The 18,380-nt window shown below is 36.4% G+C and overlaps 2 protein-coding genes across 2 annotated transcripts; both read left to right on the top strand.

The window, feature by feature from the left end:
* Positions 1-246: 246 nt before the first annotated feature.
* On the top strand, positions 247-726 carry LOC109240714. The gene has a single exon (XM_019407384.1). It carries the CDS (start codon positions 247-249, stop codon positions 724-726), a length of 480 nt encoding a protein of 159 aa, XP_019262929.1.
* A 7,575-nt stretch (positions 727-8,301) lies between these two features.
* Positions 8,302-9,808, top strand: LOC109240730 (DNA/RNA-binding protein KIN17). Its single transcript, XM_019407399.1, has one exon. The coding sequence runs from the start codon at positions 8,457-8,459 to the stop codon at positions 9,660-9,662; it is 1,206 nt and encodes a 401-aa protein (XP_019262944.1). The 5' UTR covers positions 8,302-8,456; the 3' UTR covers positions 9,663-9,808.
* The last annotated feature ends 8,572 nt before the right edge of the window (positions 9,809-18,380 follow it).

Here is an 18,380-nt window from a genome sequence, read left to right as displayed (position 1 = left end):
TGGATGCGATGGGTTCATAGTTTTTATATAAAGAAGAAGGATCTGGACACAATGCCTACTCATAAGATAGCAGCTTGGGTAATAAGGAAGATACTGGATAGCAGGGAAGTGATTATGAGGCATCAACAACTCCAAAGGACCATGCATGAAAGGCTAAAGAGTCTGTGTAAGAATGGAAAGTTTCAAATCAAACAGATGTACTTGAAGCTGATCCCAAAGTATTGCAAAGTGTAATGGAAGGGCTTAATGTTGCATACAAGTGTGCATCCGAGGTACAGATTCATCTTGTGGCTTGCAGTGCAGAAGAGGCTAGCCACAGTGGATAGATTGCTGAAGCTTGGTATTACTGTGCCAACAGACTGTATATTCTGTAGGCATAGTATAGAGACATTCAACCACCTATTTTTTGAGTGTCCAATAGCAAAGAGTTTGTGGACTAAACTGTGCCTATGGCTGGGACATAAAAGAAATATAGGAGACTGGGAATTTGAATTGAAATGGATCAGCAAGAAGGCAAAAAGCAGGGCAGGTATCAATGGCATCATATGTTGTGTTTTTGCCATGACAGTTGCACTGATATTGAGAGAAAGGAACAAAGGCAGATTTGAGGATAGCAAATATGATGAACACCAAATTTGCAAGGAAATAGTGTTGCATATACATGTTCGAGGAAAGCATAACAGAAAATGGAGAGAGTTGCTGCAAAAACTGCACTGGATTCCATGAAGAACAAATGTATAGATAGAACTAGAAAGGTATAAATGAGATACTAGTGTCTGTATTGGTAGTTATAGTTAGTTAGACACTTTGTTTTACTTTGTCATAGTATAAGTGATGTAAAGGGGTAGTAGCGAGTCAAAGCTACTACTAGGAACCAACTTGTAATATTTTTTGAGTATCAATAGAATATAATTTTAACTCAAAAAAAAAAACTAGACATATACAAAAAATTATCTTTATCTCTTTGACCCCCATTATTTTTAGACTCAAATGGAAATTTATTTTCATGAAAAATAGCATCACCAAATTCAATAATTAATTCTCTTCAAGATTTTAAAATCTATAGGTTGTACTATTAGAAGCATAACTAAGAAAAGCACAAGTGACAAATTTTTTTACCCAATTTTATAATTTTAGGATACGTTATCCTAACATAGGCTAAACAGTCCCAAACTCTCAAATAACCCAAATTTGGCTTATAATTTTTCCACAACTCAAATGGTATCAATTTTGTTTTCTAATGAGGCACCATATTCAACACATAACACGCAATCAAAATAGCTTCACCCCACAAATTTATAGGCACATTTGACTCAATAAGCATGACATTAGTTAACTCTACAAAAGTTCAATACACCATTTGATGCAGGAGAATAAGGTGGAGTAGTTTCATGAATTATTCCCAATGATCTAACAAAAGAATTAAATTCACTAGACTCATATTCACGGCGTCTATCACTTCTAATTCTTTTTATTTTTCTACCGAATTGATTTTTAACCTCATGGAGATAATTTTTAAAATTTGCAAATGCATCACTTTTATTTTTCATCAAGTAAGCATATGTGTACTTAGATAAATCATTAATAAAAGTGATAAAATATCTATTTCCTCCACGAGTTAAAATTCTTCCAAGTTCACAAATATCAGTGTGAACTAATCCTAACAATTCAGTTTTTCTTTCAACTTGGAAATGAGGCCTTTTAGTTATTTCAGCTTTACTACAAGCCTCACATTTTTCAAAAATCTTTCTAATCATTGGAATAAATCTTAAACTACTCATGATTCCCACATAACGATTATTAATATGACACAAACGAACATGCCAAAAATTAGTAGAAGAAAGCATATAAACAGAACTAGAAGAAGTTTTATTCATCTCAACATTCAACTTGAACAACCCATCACATGCATACCCCTTACCCACAAAAATACTCTTTTTCACTATTACATATTGATCACTCTCAATAATTTGTTTAAAGCCTGCATTGTTAATAAGAAAATTAGACATCAAAGTTTTTCTCATTGAATGAGTATAAAGTACGTCTTTCAACGTTTATACTCTTCCTAAAGTAAACTTCAACTCGACCTCTCCCTTTCCAAGCACCTGGGTTGCGTGAGAATAACCAAGCATGATGATTTTGGGCTCCTCAAATGGAGTATACACTTTAAACAAATCTCTATAATAGCAAACATGACGGTTTGCTCCAGAATTAGCCCGACATCCATCAACATTTTCTACCATGTTAATGTCTGTTAACACCGCCACAAGTGGATCTTCGGTAACGTTTGCCTGTGGTGTAGGACCACGCTTCCGAAATTTGCAAAATTGAGCAATATGCCCACTCTTACCACAGACAAAGTATGGTTTCGCAATATGAACTTGTTGATTCTGTGCTTGGTTGTTTGCACTATTATTCTTCTTGAGAGGTCTACCATAGTTTTTCTTAAAGTCTTCTTCTTCGGCTTCAAAGAAGTATTTTTGTGAATTTCAGGAGTAATATTATTTGAAGTAATTAAATTTACCTTTGTAGTGACATGTTGTAGTGCTATCTTCCGATTGCATAAGTGCATCTTGGCCTCTTGCCTCTTCTTCCATGCGAATCTGCATTATCAATGCCTCAAGTGAAGTTTCCTTTTGTTTATGGCGCATAGTTTTTTGAAATTTCTTCCTTGAAAGTAGAAGTTTATCTATTATGCCACAAACAATAAGGTTGTCTTCAATTTTAATATCCTCGGACCTGAGTTCTCCAACGATCATTATGAAGTCTTGAGCTTGGTCTACTACAGATGTGTTGTCCACCATTTGAAAACGAAAAAAATCTACTAGCAACATATTTTGTCGCACCTGCCTCCTCGGTATCATACTTACTCTGCAATGCTTTCCATATCAGATAGACAATTAAGAAGATAATACCTACACTTGTATGAATATATTGTTATATTTTTTAATTTTTTCTTGAAGGGCAATTAGCTCATCATCATTCATGGAGGAGTTGTCTACTTTGCTTGGATTCTTCTAAGTTTTAAGAAACATTGAGAAGACTCAAATAAAAAAGTATTTTACCCTTCCATCTCTTGAAATGAGTACCGTTGAAATGGAATGCCTTGTTGAGATCTCCCACCTTAATATCCGCGGATTTTTCAAATGCAGCCATAATGAATCTCCTTAAAATTATTGGTGAAAATATAATTACAATTGAAAAATAAAATATCTTCTGGCTGAGGCGCGGATATCTCGCTCTTTTTAAGGAGATTCAAGCCCATTGCAGCAAAGTCTTCACTGGTCCAGCAGTAATCCTCTTGACTTGTCTCCCTCAGGATAAAATATCCCGATCACGTCGTATGACTCGAACAAACTCTGAACAGGTTGTCGCGTCCAAAGCTCCACCAAGATGAACACCTTCCTTCAACAAAGTAAAAACTCTCTTCTTCTTTTTTTACAACTCTAACCTCACTTTATTGAAACACTTTACAATTATTTTCCACACACATTATCAAAGAAAGACTCTTATTTATAGGTGTAAAAATTCTTCCTTGAATTAAATTGGAAGAAAGTGGGGTAGCAAGTTATGAAATCATGGAGAACATGGGATAATGGATAAATTAGTAATTAGTAGTAGAACATGGGAAAAGAGTTACAAAAGAGTTATGGCCATTTTCTACATCATGGAGTAGCGAGAGTTATGGGATACACTTCTATGTATCTCATGATTCTTCTCTCTGAAATTCTCCGTGATTCGAGTGCTTGAGAAGTGTCTTTCTCGAATGTAGGATGATGCGGACCTCCTTGTGATGTATTTAATTTCCAAGAACGTCGATCAACACTTTGTTGTTTCGGGTTGATCTTCAGGAAGAACTCCGTTGATCACTCCTTTGTTAAAGAACTTTGCACTTAATGATTGATCTCTCTGTTTGTGGATGCCTTCACTAATTGCCGAATGCTCTTCACCATCTCTGAATGTCTAGTGAGTTATATAACCCTTCTATTTATAGTGGTAGAGGATGGACAGTCCATCTACATATGTATGCTCTTGCTTGATTCTGGTTGGCTCATGTGAGTCATCAAACTTATCACATAAACTATATGATAAGCTTGTTTGTGATTGGCCCGGACATGTCATTGTAGACACTTGAAAACTCTTGATTGGTTACTGTTTTGGATATTGCCACATCATTTAACACGTGACGTCATCTGGTTGGCTTTGAGTTTGACTGAATATGCCACGTCACTTGACATATGGCATGAGTATGAGCCTTAAGATAAAATGGACTATGGGCTTAAAAATAATAAAATGGACTAATTTAATTTGTAAAATTCAAATTAAATATTTAACCCAATTAAATTTTACGGAAAGGGGTTAAAAATGTCCCTAAACTATTGAAAAAGGTTTAAAAATATTCTTCATCCATCTATTGGGCTAAAAATACCCTTCATCTACCTTTTTGGTTCACTTATGCCCTTTGACTATTAGGTCAATATTGAATTAAAAATAATAATTATTTTAATCCACGTGGCAACTTCTTATTGGTCGAAATTAAAACATCTAACCTATTAGAAAGGCCCACCCATATCTACCCGTTTTCGGGCTAATCAGCCCCGAAACACTAACCCGACCCGAATAAAAAGTTCAACTAAAAAAAAATGCCCCACTTCCTAACCACAATGCAACGCTGGTTATAATCTTAAATAAACTTAGCTAATCAAAATAAAATCAAGATCGGATAATTATACTTCCACATCGCAACAATTACGAAAAATTCGCCAATGCCGAAACGCTATACTACAGGGATATGGTGACGTATCCTGTAACCTAGCGCTCAAAATGTTTCCAGAAACTTCTAATGAATTTTGCCAAAGAAAAACTAATCATTCGAACAAGTTTCATTGCAGTTCTATAAAAAAGTCAAGTCATCAAACTTTCTCTGTTATTTTTCCATACGTTGTTCAAAAATTCGCCATCAGTATTGACTATCAGGAAGAAAATAATCATTTCTGAACACCGAACTTAAACAAAATTACTTACTAGAAATCAAACTATACTTCCATAGATAGAATTAGTACCTCCATTCGGGAGAAGAGAGAATTCCCCGTGAAGAAATTGTGGTTGGGAAGTGGGGCATCATTTTTTTAGTTGAACTTTTTATTCGGGTCGGATTAGTATTTTGGGGAGGGTTAGTCCGAAAAACATGTAGATATGGGTAGGTCTTTTTAATAGGTTAGATGTTTTAATTTCGACCAATAAGAAGTTGCCACGTGGAATTTAAATAATTATTATTTTTAATTCAGCATTAACCTAACAGTCAAAGGGCATAAGTGAACCAAAAAGGTGGATGGAAAGGTATTTTTAGCCCAATAGGTGGATGAAGGGCATTTTAAACCCTTTCTAATAGTTTAGGAGTATTTTTAACCATTTTCCGTTTTTTTAAAATATCTCGGACCACTAAGTATCGGGAGATTCGTCTTCATACTCTCCTCTCATCGAACCATCAGTATGATACTAGTTTGTTGCCTAACTCAATCCAAAGACGCTTGGGGTGAGATATATAACTTAATTATATTTCTTATTAATTTTTTATGTGGGGTTTTGTTAACAGGCTCAACATGGAAAGGGAATGAAAGGAAAAGGCAAGGAGAGCATCAAACAAGGGTAAAACGTTACATTTCATGAATGCAAGTGGAGAATTTTAGCACAAAGCTCGCAGTTATTTAAATCCTCCATTTTGTTTGTGCTGATACTAGATACCCCGCCGTTCATTTTTACTCGTCCACTATACTAAAAATACATTTTCACTTTTACTTGTCCATTATACTAAATCAAGAAAAAAATAATTCTTTTTCCATGTTTTCCTCTTAACATTAACTATTTATTCTCCAAATCATTTCCCAAGACTTTTGGAAATGCTATCATTATTATGGGTAAAATTATAAAATGCATATTATGGGTAAAATTATAAAATGCATACTTTATTTTAAAGGAAATGTAAAGTGAAAAGTGGACAACTAGTAAAATATATTCTTTCTGTTTTAATTTAGATGGCACATTTCACTTATCGAAAGTCAATTTGACCAAACTTTGAACATAAATTAAATTAGTTCAACTTAGTATTTTAAAATTAAACGAAAAGTACATAAGTTACAATTTTTCTCATGTCAATATGATAACAAAATATATTTTAAAATATTGGTCAAACTTCATGCAATTTGACTCTTGATAAGCCAAATATATCATCTAAATTGAAATAGAGGGAGTATCATAGTTTAGCTAGTGATCTACTTTATCCCCTTTCGTTGGTCCTTCCTCAATACCCCCCTCACCCCAACTTAAATTTCTTTTTTGTTAAACGATACGTCATATATATGGAATTGTAAATTATTCGAGGTTAAGAAAATACGAGGGAGAAACCTAGATCGTTGTTTGTTAGATGGATACGCGTACGGACAAGCTGTATTGATAGATATATATCGAACGCTAGTAGAAGACACCTAAAGAAAAAAGAAAGAATATAGTTGTGTATTCTCTCTCTTTTACGTAATTTATTCACTTTGTTAATTAGTGCACGTGGGCGCGCGCGCAACTGTCTGACGGAGGACAATAGGTCGAAGCTGCTTGGAATTGATCGTCAACAGCTTAGAAACGGTATATGAAGATTCAAAGCATTTTTCCTTTATTATTTCAAACTGTGGATTCAAAGCAATGCATGTATAAATTTAATAGTGGCCCTAAAAGTGGGTGTATATGAAAATACATCAAATGGTGGCCCCAGATGGAGTTTGAAGCATCCTGATTTATTAGAACGACACTTATTCTCTTGTAACAATTGATATCCCCATTTCTTTTGATTTCTTTCTTACTACTTTAACGGGAAAGAAAACTTTGATGGATAAAATTCGTGGGAAGGAAAGAAAATACATTCTGGAAAAATCCTCAAGTGACTACTACAACATTTTATCTAGGGGAAGTTTAGCAAATACCTATGCGGTGGAAAATATTTACCCGCTCCTGCCTATTTTTATTTTAACCCAGCCAAATAAAATCAAATTAAGCTAAATCAAGCCAAGCCATATCAAGTCAAGCCAAGTCAATTTAATTCAAGCGAAACCAAATCAACCCTAGTCAAATCAAGCTAGGCTAAGCCAAATGGTTAAAAAAAAGAAGTTAGGATTGGTGGGTAGGTAGGTTAGATAATTAGTTTTAATTAGGTAAATATATATTGTAAATAATTTTCAAATGAATAAGAAAAGATAATTATTTTAAACTCAAGGGTATTTTACATAAATTACTCTTTTATCTATTGGGGATACAATTTGTAGCATAATCCACAGGAGGCATTAAAGGCGTGGAGGTTTTCAAGAGAATATTACTGATAACACATTTACGCTTTCTTCCAATTGGGTTTGCTAATTTTTGAGAAATTTACCTGGAATACAGCAATCGAAAGTGTTATTTATAAAAAATACAATCACTTTTAAAAAATTACTTTATATACAATTCAGTACAACTTTTTCACTTTTTAATTAAACTAGATACAACTTTAAATATGCCTAAAATATCTCANAGAAAAGCATCGCCCGTGAAAGTAATAAGAAAATAGAGCAAAATCCATTATAATATAGTATTAAAAATTAAATTGCTAAACATGCTAAGTTGAAGCATTAAGGATGTAACATAAGACAAAAGGTATTCAAAAGAAGTGTCGTTATCATTTTTATTTCTTTTTATATCATTTCAATAAATGATAATTCCCTATATTTCTAATATAGTATTATATATTTTTGTAATTCAATAAATACATTCTTGATCCGAGGGTCTATTGAAAATAACATCTCTATCCTCACAAGCTAGGGGTAAAGTCTACGTACACACTACCCTCTCCAAATCACACAGTGTGAGATAATACTGGGTATGTTATTGTTGTTGTATTTTGTTATCTTTGAATGATCGTGGTAAAAGTATTTTTTGTGTTATTTACTTATAGTATTTGGTAACAAAGATATTTCACGCCTCATAAATCATAATAAGGGCATATAAAAACTTAGGCGGAGTAGGATTTCTTTGTTTTATTGAGTTAGCGCTTAGTGAGATTAACATTCGTTATTTTAGGAACTTTCAATTTTTTTCTTTAATATTTGCCCAATAACGAAAAATTACATTATTTAATAATATTTACGTAATTTTTAAAAAAATTATATTCATTGATATAGGCTTTGCGCGTACTCTAAAACTAGTAATAATAAAAACTTACGAGAAACATTGGTCCCATTAGATTTAGAGGATTTCAGCCCAAATATACATTTGGGCCTGACCGTTCCAAATAAGACCCGATTCATTGATCGACTGCCACTCCTCTTGGCTGGAATTTGGGAATTTCCTCCTCCTTCCGGCGAAATCCAGTTGTAAGTTCCCTTTTCTACGTCTATTTTCCATCAGATTGAACTTTGTGCATCTCGATTTCCATGGGGAAAAACGATTTCTTAACCCCAAAGGCAATTGCAAACCGAATCAAAGCAAAGGGTTTACAGAAGCTACGATGGTATTGCCAGATGTGTCAGAAGCAATGTCGAGACGAAAACGGATTCAAGTGCCACTGTATGAGTGAATCTCATCAGCGTCAAATGGAAATTTTCGGTCAAAACCCTAATCGTATAGTAGGTGGCTATTCGGAGGAATTCGAGAGCTTATTCCTCGAACACATGAAGCGGAGTCACCGATTCAGTCGTGTGGCTGCGACTGTTGTGTACAATGAGTATATTGCTGATCGCCACCATGTCCATATGAATTCAACTCAATGGGCAACGTTAACTGAGTTTGTTAAGTACTTGGGGAAAACGGGGAAGTGTAAAGTTGAAGAAACCCCGAAAGGGTGGTTTATTACCTACATTGATAATGATTCAGAGACTATCTTCAAGGAAAAAATGAAAAACAAAAGAATTAGAGCTGATTTAGCGGATGAGGAGAAGCAGGAAAGAGAGATTAAGAAGCAAATAGAGCGTGCGGAGCAGTTGATGGGTGGTGCAGAAACTATGGATGGTTCTGAGCAGCAATTGGAGTTGCAACCGAAACCCTTGGAGAAATCCGAGACTGATCAGAAGATCAAGTTAACCTTAGGGTCATCGTCGAAATCTGTTGTGAAAGAGAGAGCAGAAAGCTCAAGACTCATTTTTGATGAGATAGATAATGAGAAGAGAGTAAAGGGTAGCAAGGATGGGGAAAAAGGTGGTAAGCATGGTATAGGTGGAGGTAAATCGGTGTTGGATGAGTTAATGAGAGAGGAAGAGCAAGCGAAAGAGCGGAGTAATAGGAAAGATTACTGGATATGCGAGGGGATAATTGTGAAGGTAATGAGCAAGGCTTTGGCTGACAAGGGATACTATAAGCAAAAGGGTGTGATTCGTAAGGTTATTGATAAGTATGTTGGGGAGATTGAGATGCTTGAAAATAAGCATGTTTTAAGGGTTGATCAGGAAGAGCTTGAGACTGTAATTCCTCAAATTGGAGGTCTTGTCAGGATAGTTAATGGTGCATATCGTGGATCAAATGCTAGGCTGTTAGCAATTGATACAAATAACTTTTGTGCTAAAGTACAAATTGAGAGAGGAATATATGACGGGAAGATTCTCAAGGCTATTGAATATGAAGATATATCCAAATTGGCTCAATAACAAGGACAAAGGATGCCAAAGGACTAATATTAGTCAAGAACTTCTTGTACTTCTTATTGTACTTTGCAAGACCGCGTTGTTCAATGTCAATTATACATTATTGCTAATGCTGGTTTCTTCATAAGTGATGGTTGTCTCTAGTTTCATTTTTTCTGTCTTTATTTTTGGTGTTTTTCTTTTTGATAAGTTGTCAATCGTTTGTGATGCCGGCATGCTCTTATATGGTTGTTGATGTTGTATTTTTGGGAACAATAGTGATGTTTCACATCTCCAGGTTCAGCTATATTTTTAGTTTCGAAGAAGCTGCCCATCCTTTCTTAAATCTGTTGGTCTTGCAGATATGCATGTCACTCTGAGTTTTGCAATGTGTGTTAGGCATTCACTGAATGTTGAAGAGCTAAAAGGCAAGGCCCTCCTCTGGGATGGTGGATGCGTTTGTATTTTCACTTGTTTAATTATTCGTTGATATGCTGCTTGTCTGTTCATATTATTCACTGAAATCTAATTCAACCCCTCAAAGTTGACTGCTCCTTGTAAGGATTACTTTCGCGTCGTTGTTTGAGACAACACACTTTTCTAAGGTGCACAGCTTCACCTAAACTTAGCTTTCAGATTGAATCTGAAGCCTTATGCAGGTTGCATCTCACATAATCTCTTTTGCTCTATCAGAATCGCCACCACTACTAAGATATCTCTCTCATGTAGCTTAATTTTCATAATTGCTACGTATGGACAAAAGGGTTCTGCTGTAGAAATAGAAGGATCCTAGTCTTGGACATATAAGGTTATTTATTCCTAACATTTAGTGGTCTTTTCAGATACTGCTTTGTGTTCATCTAGAATACCGGGCTGCCCTTTTTATTCATCTAAATATGCATAAGGAGTGATGAATTTGGAAGCCAGCAAGTATAGTATGACAATGACCTGGTAGGCTCATGGTACTGTATCCACTTGGCCTGAGAGCTTGCTATCACTTTTCAAGTGTTTTTTTAACTGCTTGATAAGGCAGTCACGATAAAAGGGATATTTCAAAGATAACTTTGGGCAGCAAGGAGTTTTTGTTATATTCCTTCATTCTTGGAACATGTAGTTCCCTCCCCCCTCTTCTTCTTCTTCTTGTGACTATTTGATGCATGCTATAAGATGAGATCTGTGATGCTTTCTTCCCTTTGCTTTTGCTTTCGGGAATAGATGTCTATGCTTTCTTGAAGATAACTCGTGTTCCTCATTTTGAAGACAGAACTACGATATTTGAAATCAATGACCTCCTATGAATATCGAGAATTCCATGTTCTGTGTTATCTGCGAACTTTCTTTGACATGAATCGTGATATGAATTTCCAACTATGAAGTATCAGTGCTTGTATTTCTCCTGATTTGCTGCCTTATGTTTGTGGCACTGATGGAATCCGATTTTAACTTTAAAATATTCAACTTATAGTGTCTTTTGTTAGATATTGATATTATCGTCTTCTGCTGGTATTCATAACTGTGCTTAGTTTTAAGCTAGACCATATGGTTCTTTATCTTTTGACAACATGCTAACACACTAATGACTTAATTCTACCTCTATATATAGCAACCCCTAGTGCTCTCCTATTTAAGCTGATCAACCTTACTGTAGTATGTTCGAGCTCTTTACTCCTATTACTTGATGTCATTGGAGAAATCAACAAGCTTAAACATTCAACAATTCGAGGAATGATATAGAAAACTTGTCGCCCGATATCCTAGTATTCTGTGACTCCCTTACACAGGTACTTACTTTTCTTATTTGTTCTATTTTATTGCAGCATCAGAGAACTTGTTTTAAAGTCGTTTGTATATTTTTGAGATGTACTATTATGCAATTGAAATCTTTCAATTTTGTTATTTGATGGAAAGTGGATCATTCTGGATTCCAAATTCACTTCTTAGAGTCGGTTGATCCTATGGCTTTTGTCATCAGCAAGGTGACAGTCCATAGGGGGACTTCATACTCTTATATTATACAAGTGTTTGTAGTTTAGTATTCATTGTGAGCTTATAGTTTCAACAAAGGCACTNAAGACATTAAAGTTGTAGCCTTTTGAGTTAGCTTTCCAACCATATATTGTGGAGCCCAAATGGAGTTCTGAGAAGAATGTTATGTGCATTTTTTTAGACAGTGCGCAATATGCCTACTCGATTCTTCGTTTGTTCTAACTATCATCCGTTGACCCCCGAACACGATTCCGACTTAATTCCTTGAGCTTTTACTCAGACTCCAAAGCTCCAAATCACTTGAATTCATTCCATAACATCTACATAGCTAGGAATCACTCCTACAAGGCATAAAACACACAATTAGTGCAAGACACTAGCGATTAAAGATCAAACTCAATTAAAGTGCAGTAAATTTGAGTGTAATAAGCGACTAAAATATGTAATTATAGCCTATCATCAACACCCCACACTTAAACCCCCTGATTTGCTGCCTTATGTTTGTGGCACTGATGGAATCCGATTTTAACTTTAAAATATTCAACTTATAGTGTCTTTTGTTAGATATTGATATTATCGTCTTCTGCTGGTATTCATAACTGTGCTTAGTTTTAAGCTAGACCATATGGTTCTTTATCTTTTGACAACATGCTAACACACTAATGACTTAATTCTACCTCTATATATAGCAACCCCTAGTGCTCTCCTATTTAAGCTGATCAACCTTACTGTAGTATGTTCGAGCTCTTTACTCCTATTACTTGATGTCATTGGAGAAATCAACAAGCTTAAACATTCAACAATTCGAGGAATGATATAGAAAACTTGTCGCCCGATATCCTAGTATTCTGTGACTCCCTTACACAGGTACTTACTTTTCTTATTTGTTCTATTTTATTGCAGCATCAGAGAACTTGTTTTAAAGTCGTTTGTATATTTTTGAGATGTACTATTATGCAATTGAAATCTTTCAATTTTGTTATTTGATGGAAAGTGGATCATTCTGGATTCCAAATTCACTTCTTAGAGTCGGTTGATCCTATGGCTTTTGTCATCAGCAAGGTGACAGTCCATAGGGGACTTCATACTCTTATATTATACAAGTGTTTGTAGTTTAGTATTCATTGTGAGCTTATAGTTTCAACAAAGGCACTATGCATCTAAAGAACGGTTGTGTTGTGGTCATTACTGAACTTTGTGTTTTCTTGGAGGTAGAAGAGTGATGCGATCAGAGTCATAACTGCCACTTATGGTGGTGCTGGAACTTTTTCTGGGTGTTCTGATGTGAGGAAATTGAGCGAACTAGAAGTGTAGTCTCCCGTAGTAGAAGAGTAAAAGCAAGGTGTTATTACAAACTAATTACATTCTTTAGCCAGCCTTAGAGAACCGAACTTATTCTGGCCTATGATTTAAGGATTAGGTAATTTTTGTATGCAATTGCTAACAGATCCTGCGAACTAGAAGAAACAGGGAAGGGGACTTAAAATTTCCGATTTTTCTCCATAGAGCACAATCTTTTTTAATGAAATTCAGAGATTACACAAATCAACCTCATTGTTTTTTCGTCTATCTTAAGAAAAATGCCTTGGATGTATACACCTGCTGAAAGTCGCCAAAAGTTGGTGTTTTTGTTTCGATAATTCTTCAACATTTGTGATGCCACTGCTCTTATATGGTTGTTGATCTTGTATTTTTGGGAACAACAGTGATGTTTCACATCTACAGGTTCAGCAATATTTTAAGTTTTAGAAGAATCTGCATCCTTTCTTCAATCTGTTGTCCTTGCTGATATGCATGTTGCTCTGGAATTTGCAAGTCACGTGTTGGCAATCACTGAATGTTAAAGAACCAAAACAAGACAAGGCCCACCTCTGCGATGGTGGATAGGTTTGTATCTTCGCTTATATTGACATGTGGCTCGTCTGTTCATACTATTCACTGAAAAGTTAATCCAACACCTTAGAGTTGAGGTTGGAAGAACGAATCGTTTCTTGTTGAGATTACCTTCGCGTCGTCTGTCTGAAGCGCACACTTATTCTCAGCGCATAGCTTCACCCAAACTTAGCTTTCAGATCAAATCTGAAGCCTTCTGCAGGTTGCATTTGCAGGTAATCTCTTCTCCAACACTCTCTCATGAAGCTCATTTTCATAATGTGACGTATGGACAAAAGAGGCTAGCTGTAGTAGTATAAGGATCCTAGTCCTGAAAACATCGTTGGACAATCAACGAGGTGATAGTGAAGAGGGGACTTATCACTTATGGTTTCCTTATATTGTACTAGTCTTTGTAGTTTGGCATTCATCGTAAGCTTATAAGTTTGAACTTCAAAGGAACTATGCATTTAAAGAACAACTGTGTTGTGATCTATATAGAATTTTGCCTTTTCTGGAGGTTGAGACCGATCCAATTAGGATTGTAGCTGCTACTTGTGGTGGTGCTGGAACTTTTTGTGGGAGTTCTGAAGCCTGGCATCTCCACTCTTCGATGGTCTTTTATGTAGTTGGAATATGCTTTTGAGTTTTGATCTCTGCATTAAGTATCAAGTTGACTAACTCTCAAGGTATGGGCCTAGCGTTATCGAAGTAGGTGAAAATCATGAGAGATAAGGGTTCAAATTTTAGAAGAGAGAAAACGGAACAAATACGTGATTTCTTCTCATCTTTCAACTCAATGACTTTGTTAGTGGGAAGTAGCAAGAACAGTTCGCGATTTCTTCTCATTTGTCTACTCGGTGACTTCGTTAGTGAGAAGTAGCAAGTACTCGATGGAATAGTCGAGGTGGGCGAGTTAGTCAGCGTACTACTGTTATTTAGAAAAGGAAGTATCAAGTTGAGTTAACTTCTTGATATTGAGAAGCTAGTGATTCATGACAGCCAACTAATGGGGATGGCTTCCATATTTGGCGTTTGAAGTTGTCTTCTTCGACTCCATTTTTGATGCTATTATTACATGATTGTAATAAGGCAATTGATGCCTTATTCAAAAAAGCATCCATTTAAAACATGTATTTTGTCCAAATTGAAGTTTCCAGTTGGTAAGCCGTAACGTTATTAGGCCAACATTACAAAACCCTGCAAGTAGGTATAAAATTGTGTACAAATCTCTTTAAATGTAATTAATTGTTTCCAACCATAAGTACCTCATTACTAAACTCTGCTATTATAGATAAATAAGTGATAATAGTATAAGATGAATCCATTGAACAAAGGGCTGAGTCCTGTTAATGGCATGGGTAGATTTACTTTTTCAATAAGTAGTATGTATTAGACGCATTTTTTTTTTTGCTTTCGATTTTGTTTTTTGTGAATCAACATTAATTTGAGCAAGTCTTTGGAACATGTTATGAATTTGAGCAAGGAAAGACATGGCTTTTTGATATATAATTATATACTGCTAGAATTCTTTTCCGCTGTTTTTTTTCTTTTTTCTTTTTATGCAAAAAGTATAGGGGTATCAAGTTGTTAAGCCATACGATGAAAGTGTGGGAGAGGGTGATTGAAGGGAGGCTGAGGAGGTGTGTGTCCATTTCCGAGAACCAGTTTGGTTTCATGCCGGGACGATCGACCACTGAGGCCATTCATATTGTGAGGAGATTGGTGGAGCAGTGTAGGGCGGTGAAGAAGGATTTGCACATAGTGTTCATTGATCTGGAGAAGGCCTATGACAAAGTCCCCAGAGAGGTTCTATGGAGATGTTTGGAGGCTAGATGAGTGCTTGTAGCATATATTAGATTGATTCAGGACATGTATGATGGAGCTAAGACACGGGTTAGGACAGCAGGTGGAGACTCGGATTTCTTTCCGGTTGAGATGGGGTTGCATCAGGTATCAGCACTTAGCCCGTTTTTGTTTTCCCTGGCGTTGGATTCTTTGACACGTCACATTCAGGGGGAGGTGCCTTGGTGCTTGCTATTTGCGGATGACATAGTCCTGATTGATGAGATGCGAGGTGGCGTTAACAAGAGGCTGGAGGTCTGGAGACATACCCTGGAGTCTAAGGGTTTCAAGTTGAGCAGGACCAAGACAGAATACTTGGAGTGCAAGTTCAGCGGTGTTACCCAGGAGGCGGACGGGGATGTGAAACTCGATACGCAAGTCATTTCCAGGAGAGAAAGTTTCAAGTATTTGGGATCTATAATCCAGAAGGATGGGGAGATAGATGAGGATGTCACACACCGTATCGGAGCAGGGTGGATGAAGTGGAGGCTCGCTTCCGGTGTCTTGTGTGATAAGAATGTGCCGTTGAGACTTAAGGATAAGTTCTACAAGGTAGTTGTTAGACCGACTATGTTGTATGGGGCTGAGTGTTGGCCAGTCAAAACCTCTCATGTCCAGCAGATGAGGGTAGCGGAAATGAGGATGTTGAGATGAATGTGTGGGCATACTAGGTTGGATAGAATTAGGAATGAAGTTATTCGAGACAAGGTGGGAGTGGCCCCTGTGGAGCCAAAGATGCGTGAGGCAAGGTTGAGGTGGTTCGGGCATGTTAAGAGGAGAAGCGTAGATGCCCCTGTCAGGAGATGTGAGAGGTTGGCCTTAGGAGTTGTGAGGAGGGGTAGAGGTAGGCCAAAGAAGTCTTGGGGAGAGGTGATCAGGCGGACATGGTTCTACTTGAGCCAACCGAGGACATGACTCTAGATAGAAGGGTGTGGAGGTTGAAGATTAGGGTAGAAGGTTAGTAGGTAGTCGTGCATCTCCCTTTGTCTTCTCTAGCTCGATAGTATTAGCGCTAGTTCGGTACCCTTTTTCTCCTTAGTTTTCTATATTCGCATGTCTCGTTTCGTTGTTACTTGCCATTGGTAATTCCGTAGTTTGCTGCCTTGGAATTAGTTTTCTAAATATGTTAACTTGCTGCTACTTGTTATCAGTACCCCTTTCATATTATCTGTTGCTATTTTCGATTTAGTTTTCTAATTATTGTTTTGCTATTACTTGCTACCAGGACTTCTCTCACCTTCTTTAGTCGAGGTCTATCGGAAACAGTCTCTCTGCCCTTCCAGGGTAGGGGTAAGGCTGCGTACATCCTACCCTCCCCAGACTCCACTTGTGGGACCACACTGGGCTATTGTAGTAGTTGTTGTTGTTTCTTTTTATACGAGAAATGCTAAAATTCGGGATCTACCACGAGGCATAAGAATAAAATAAAATAGAGAAAATAACATTGTATAATCGCTCTCAAAATAATAGCCGAAATATTTACATATATATATATATATATATATACACACACACACACACACTGTATGTTATATACAAATTTTATATGTTTTTTCAGCAGAATGGCCTAAATGGCATCTATACTTGTGCACTTTGTCATGCCGGTCCCCAAACTTAACAATTTGCCAATTGAACACTTGCACTCATTCACACCGCGTATAATAAACGCTTATGAACGGAGGCTGCCAGTGCGTGTAATACAATCTCGTCCACGTTGGCTGCCACGTCAAAAAATAACAATGTGTAGATGCCATGTCACATGGTAGATTAACAATAATTAAAATAAAAAAAAAATCAAACATTAATCCCCTAACCCCTCCCTCGTTGATTTCTCTCTCTCTCTCTTCCCTCACGTTCTTCCTCCTGCCCATCTCGCTTCTCTCTTCATGTTCTTCCTCCTCTCCCATTTCAATTCTTTCCTTTTTATATTATAGAAATAAAATTAAAATGAATAAAGAAAAGAAATCGAGGTAAAATTAATTTTTTCTTTTTTAGATTGAAAAGTGGGAGAAGAAGTTCGGTGGTCCATTTTTTGTCCATCTCGAAAATGGGGGAATAATTCATTATTTTTCTTCTTCATTTTTTATTGATTTAGGCAAAAAAATTGCCTTGTTTGATTTTTGAAATTCGGGGTTAAATTTTCTCAAAAACTCTAATTTTTTAAAAGTATTAATTGGTAAAAGATGTATAATTTACGCTTCAAAATTCTTTATGAGTTAATTTTGAGGTGTGGTGATTTTTGAGGATTTTTCGGTTGACCCTTTTTGGTTTGTTGGTATTTTTGATAGTTTGATGGGTTTCCCATCTACAAAAAGAGCATATAATTAAATTTTAAAAGAGATCTGAATTATTGGCCAAGGGATTCTAAATTCATGATAAAGTTTCAGATTCGAGGGAGAAACAAACAAAGAAGATAGGGGAGGGGAAAAGGAATTGGACATAAAATGTTGGAGAGAGAGAGAGAGATAAAAGCAAAGAAGAAAAGCTCGCTTTTGTTCAACAATGGATGATGAACAATCGGGAAGAAGATGACAGCCAAAAAATGGTTGTTGGCGCCTTTTTAATAGGCCTCACGCTCCTTAAAAAGTGCAGCACACACACTTCAGTAAAAAATGCCACACCGGATGAGCGGGGTTTAAAATGCTCAATTTTTAAGGGTAGAGGGGTTTGGTTGGCAAACTTGTAAGTACAAACACCAGCATGACAAAATTGGACAAGTACAGGAGCCTCCCAGGCTATTCTGCTAATTTTTTCAGTTACTAAATATAAATAGGAATTTTTACATTCCTATCCCATTTGTGAAGCCTTTTTACCCTACATGTTTAAGGTTTGAGTAAATTATATTTAGTATACTAAATTACCATTTATATACCATTATTTAAAGAAGGATATAATTAATAGGCATTTGTATCAGGCATAATTTTAGGACTTCCCAGTTTCTCTTTCCTTTCAGTTCTACCCCACCCCCTCCGCTCGTTTCACCCCTAACTCCCCCCCCCCCCCCCACGTTTTACCTTCACTCCCCCACGTTCTGCGTAT

The sequence above is a fragment of the Nicotiana attenuata genome, unplaced genomic scaffold (assembly GCF_001879085.1).
Source record: "Nicotiana attenuata strain UT unplaced genomic scaffold, NIATTr2, whole genome shotgun sequence".
Classification (NCBI taxonomy): domain Eukaryota; kingdom Viridiplantae; phylum Streptophyta; class Magnoliopsida; order Solanales; family Solanaceae; genus Nicotiana; species Nicotiana attenuata.
The sequence above is the reverse complement of the archived record's forward strand: the minus strand, read 5'-3'. Positions and strand labels throughout refer to the sequence as shown.

What these genes read in the sequence shown, in the direction of transcription:
- LOC109240730 (XM_019407399.1), top strand. Translation starts at nt 8,457, where the DNA reads ATGGGGAAAAACGATTTCTTAACCCCAAAGGCAATTGCAAACCGAATC.
- LOC109240714 (XM_019407384.1), top strand. Translation starts at nt 247, where the DNA reads ATGTTGCATACAAGTGTGCATCCGAGGTACAGATTCATCTTGTGGCTT.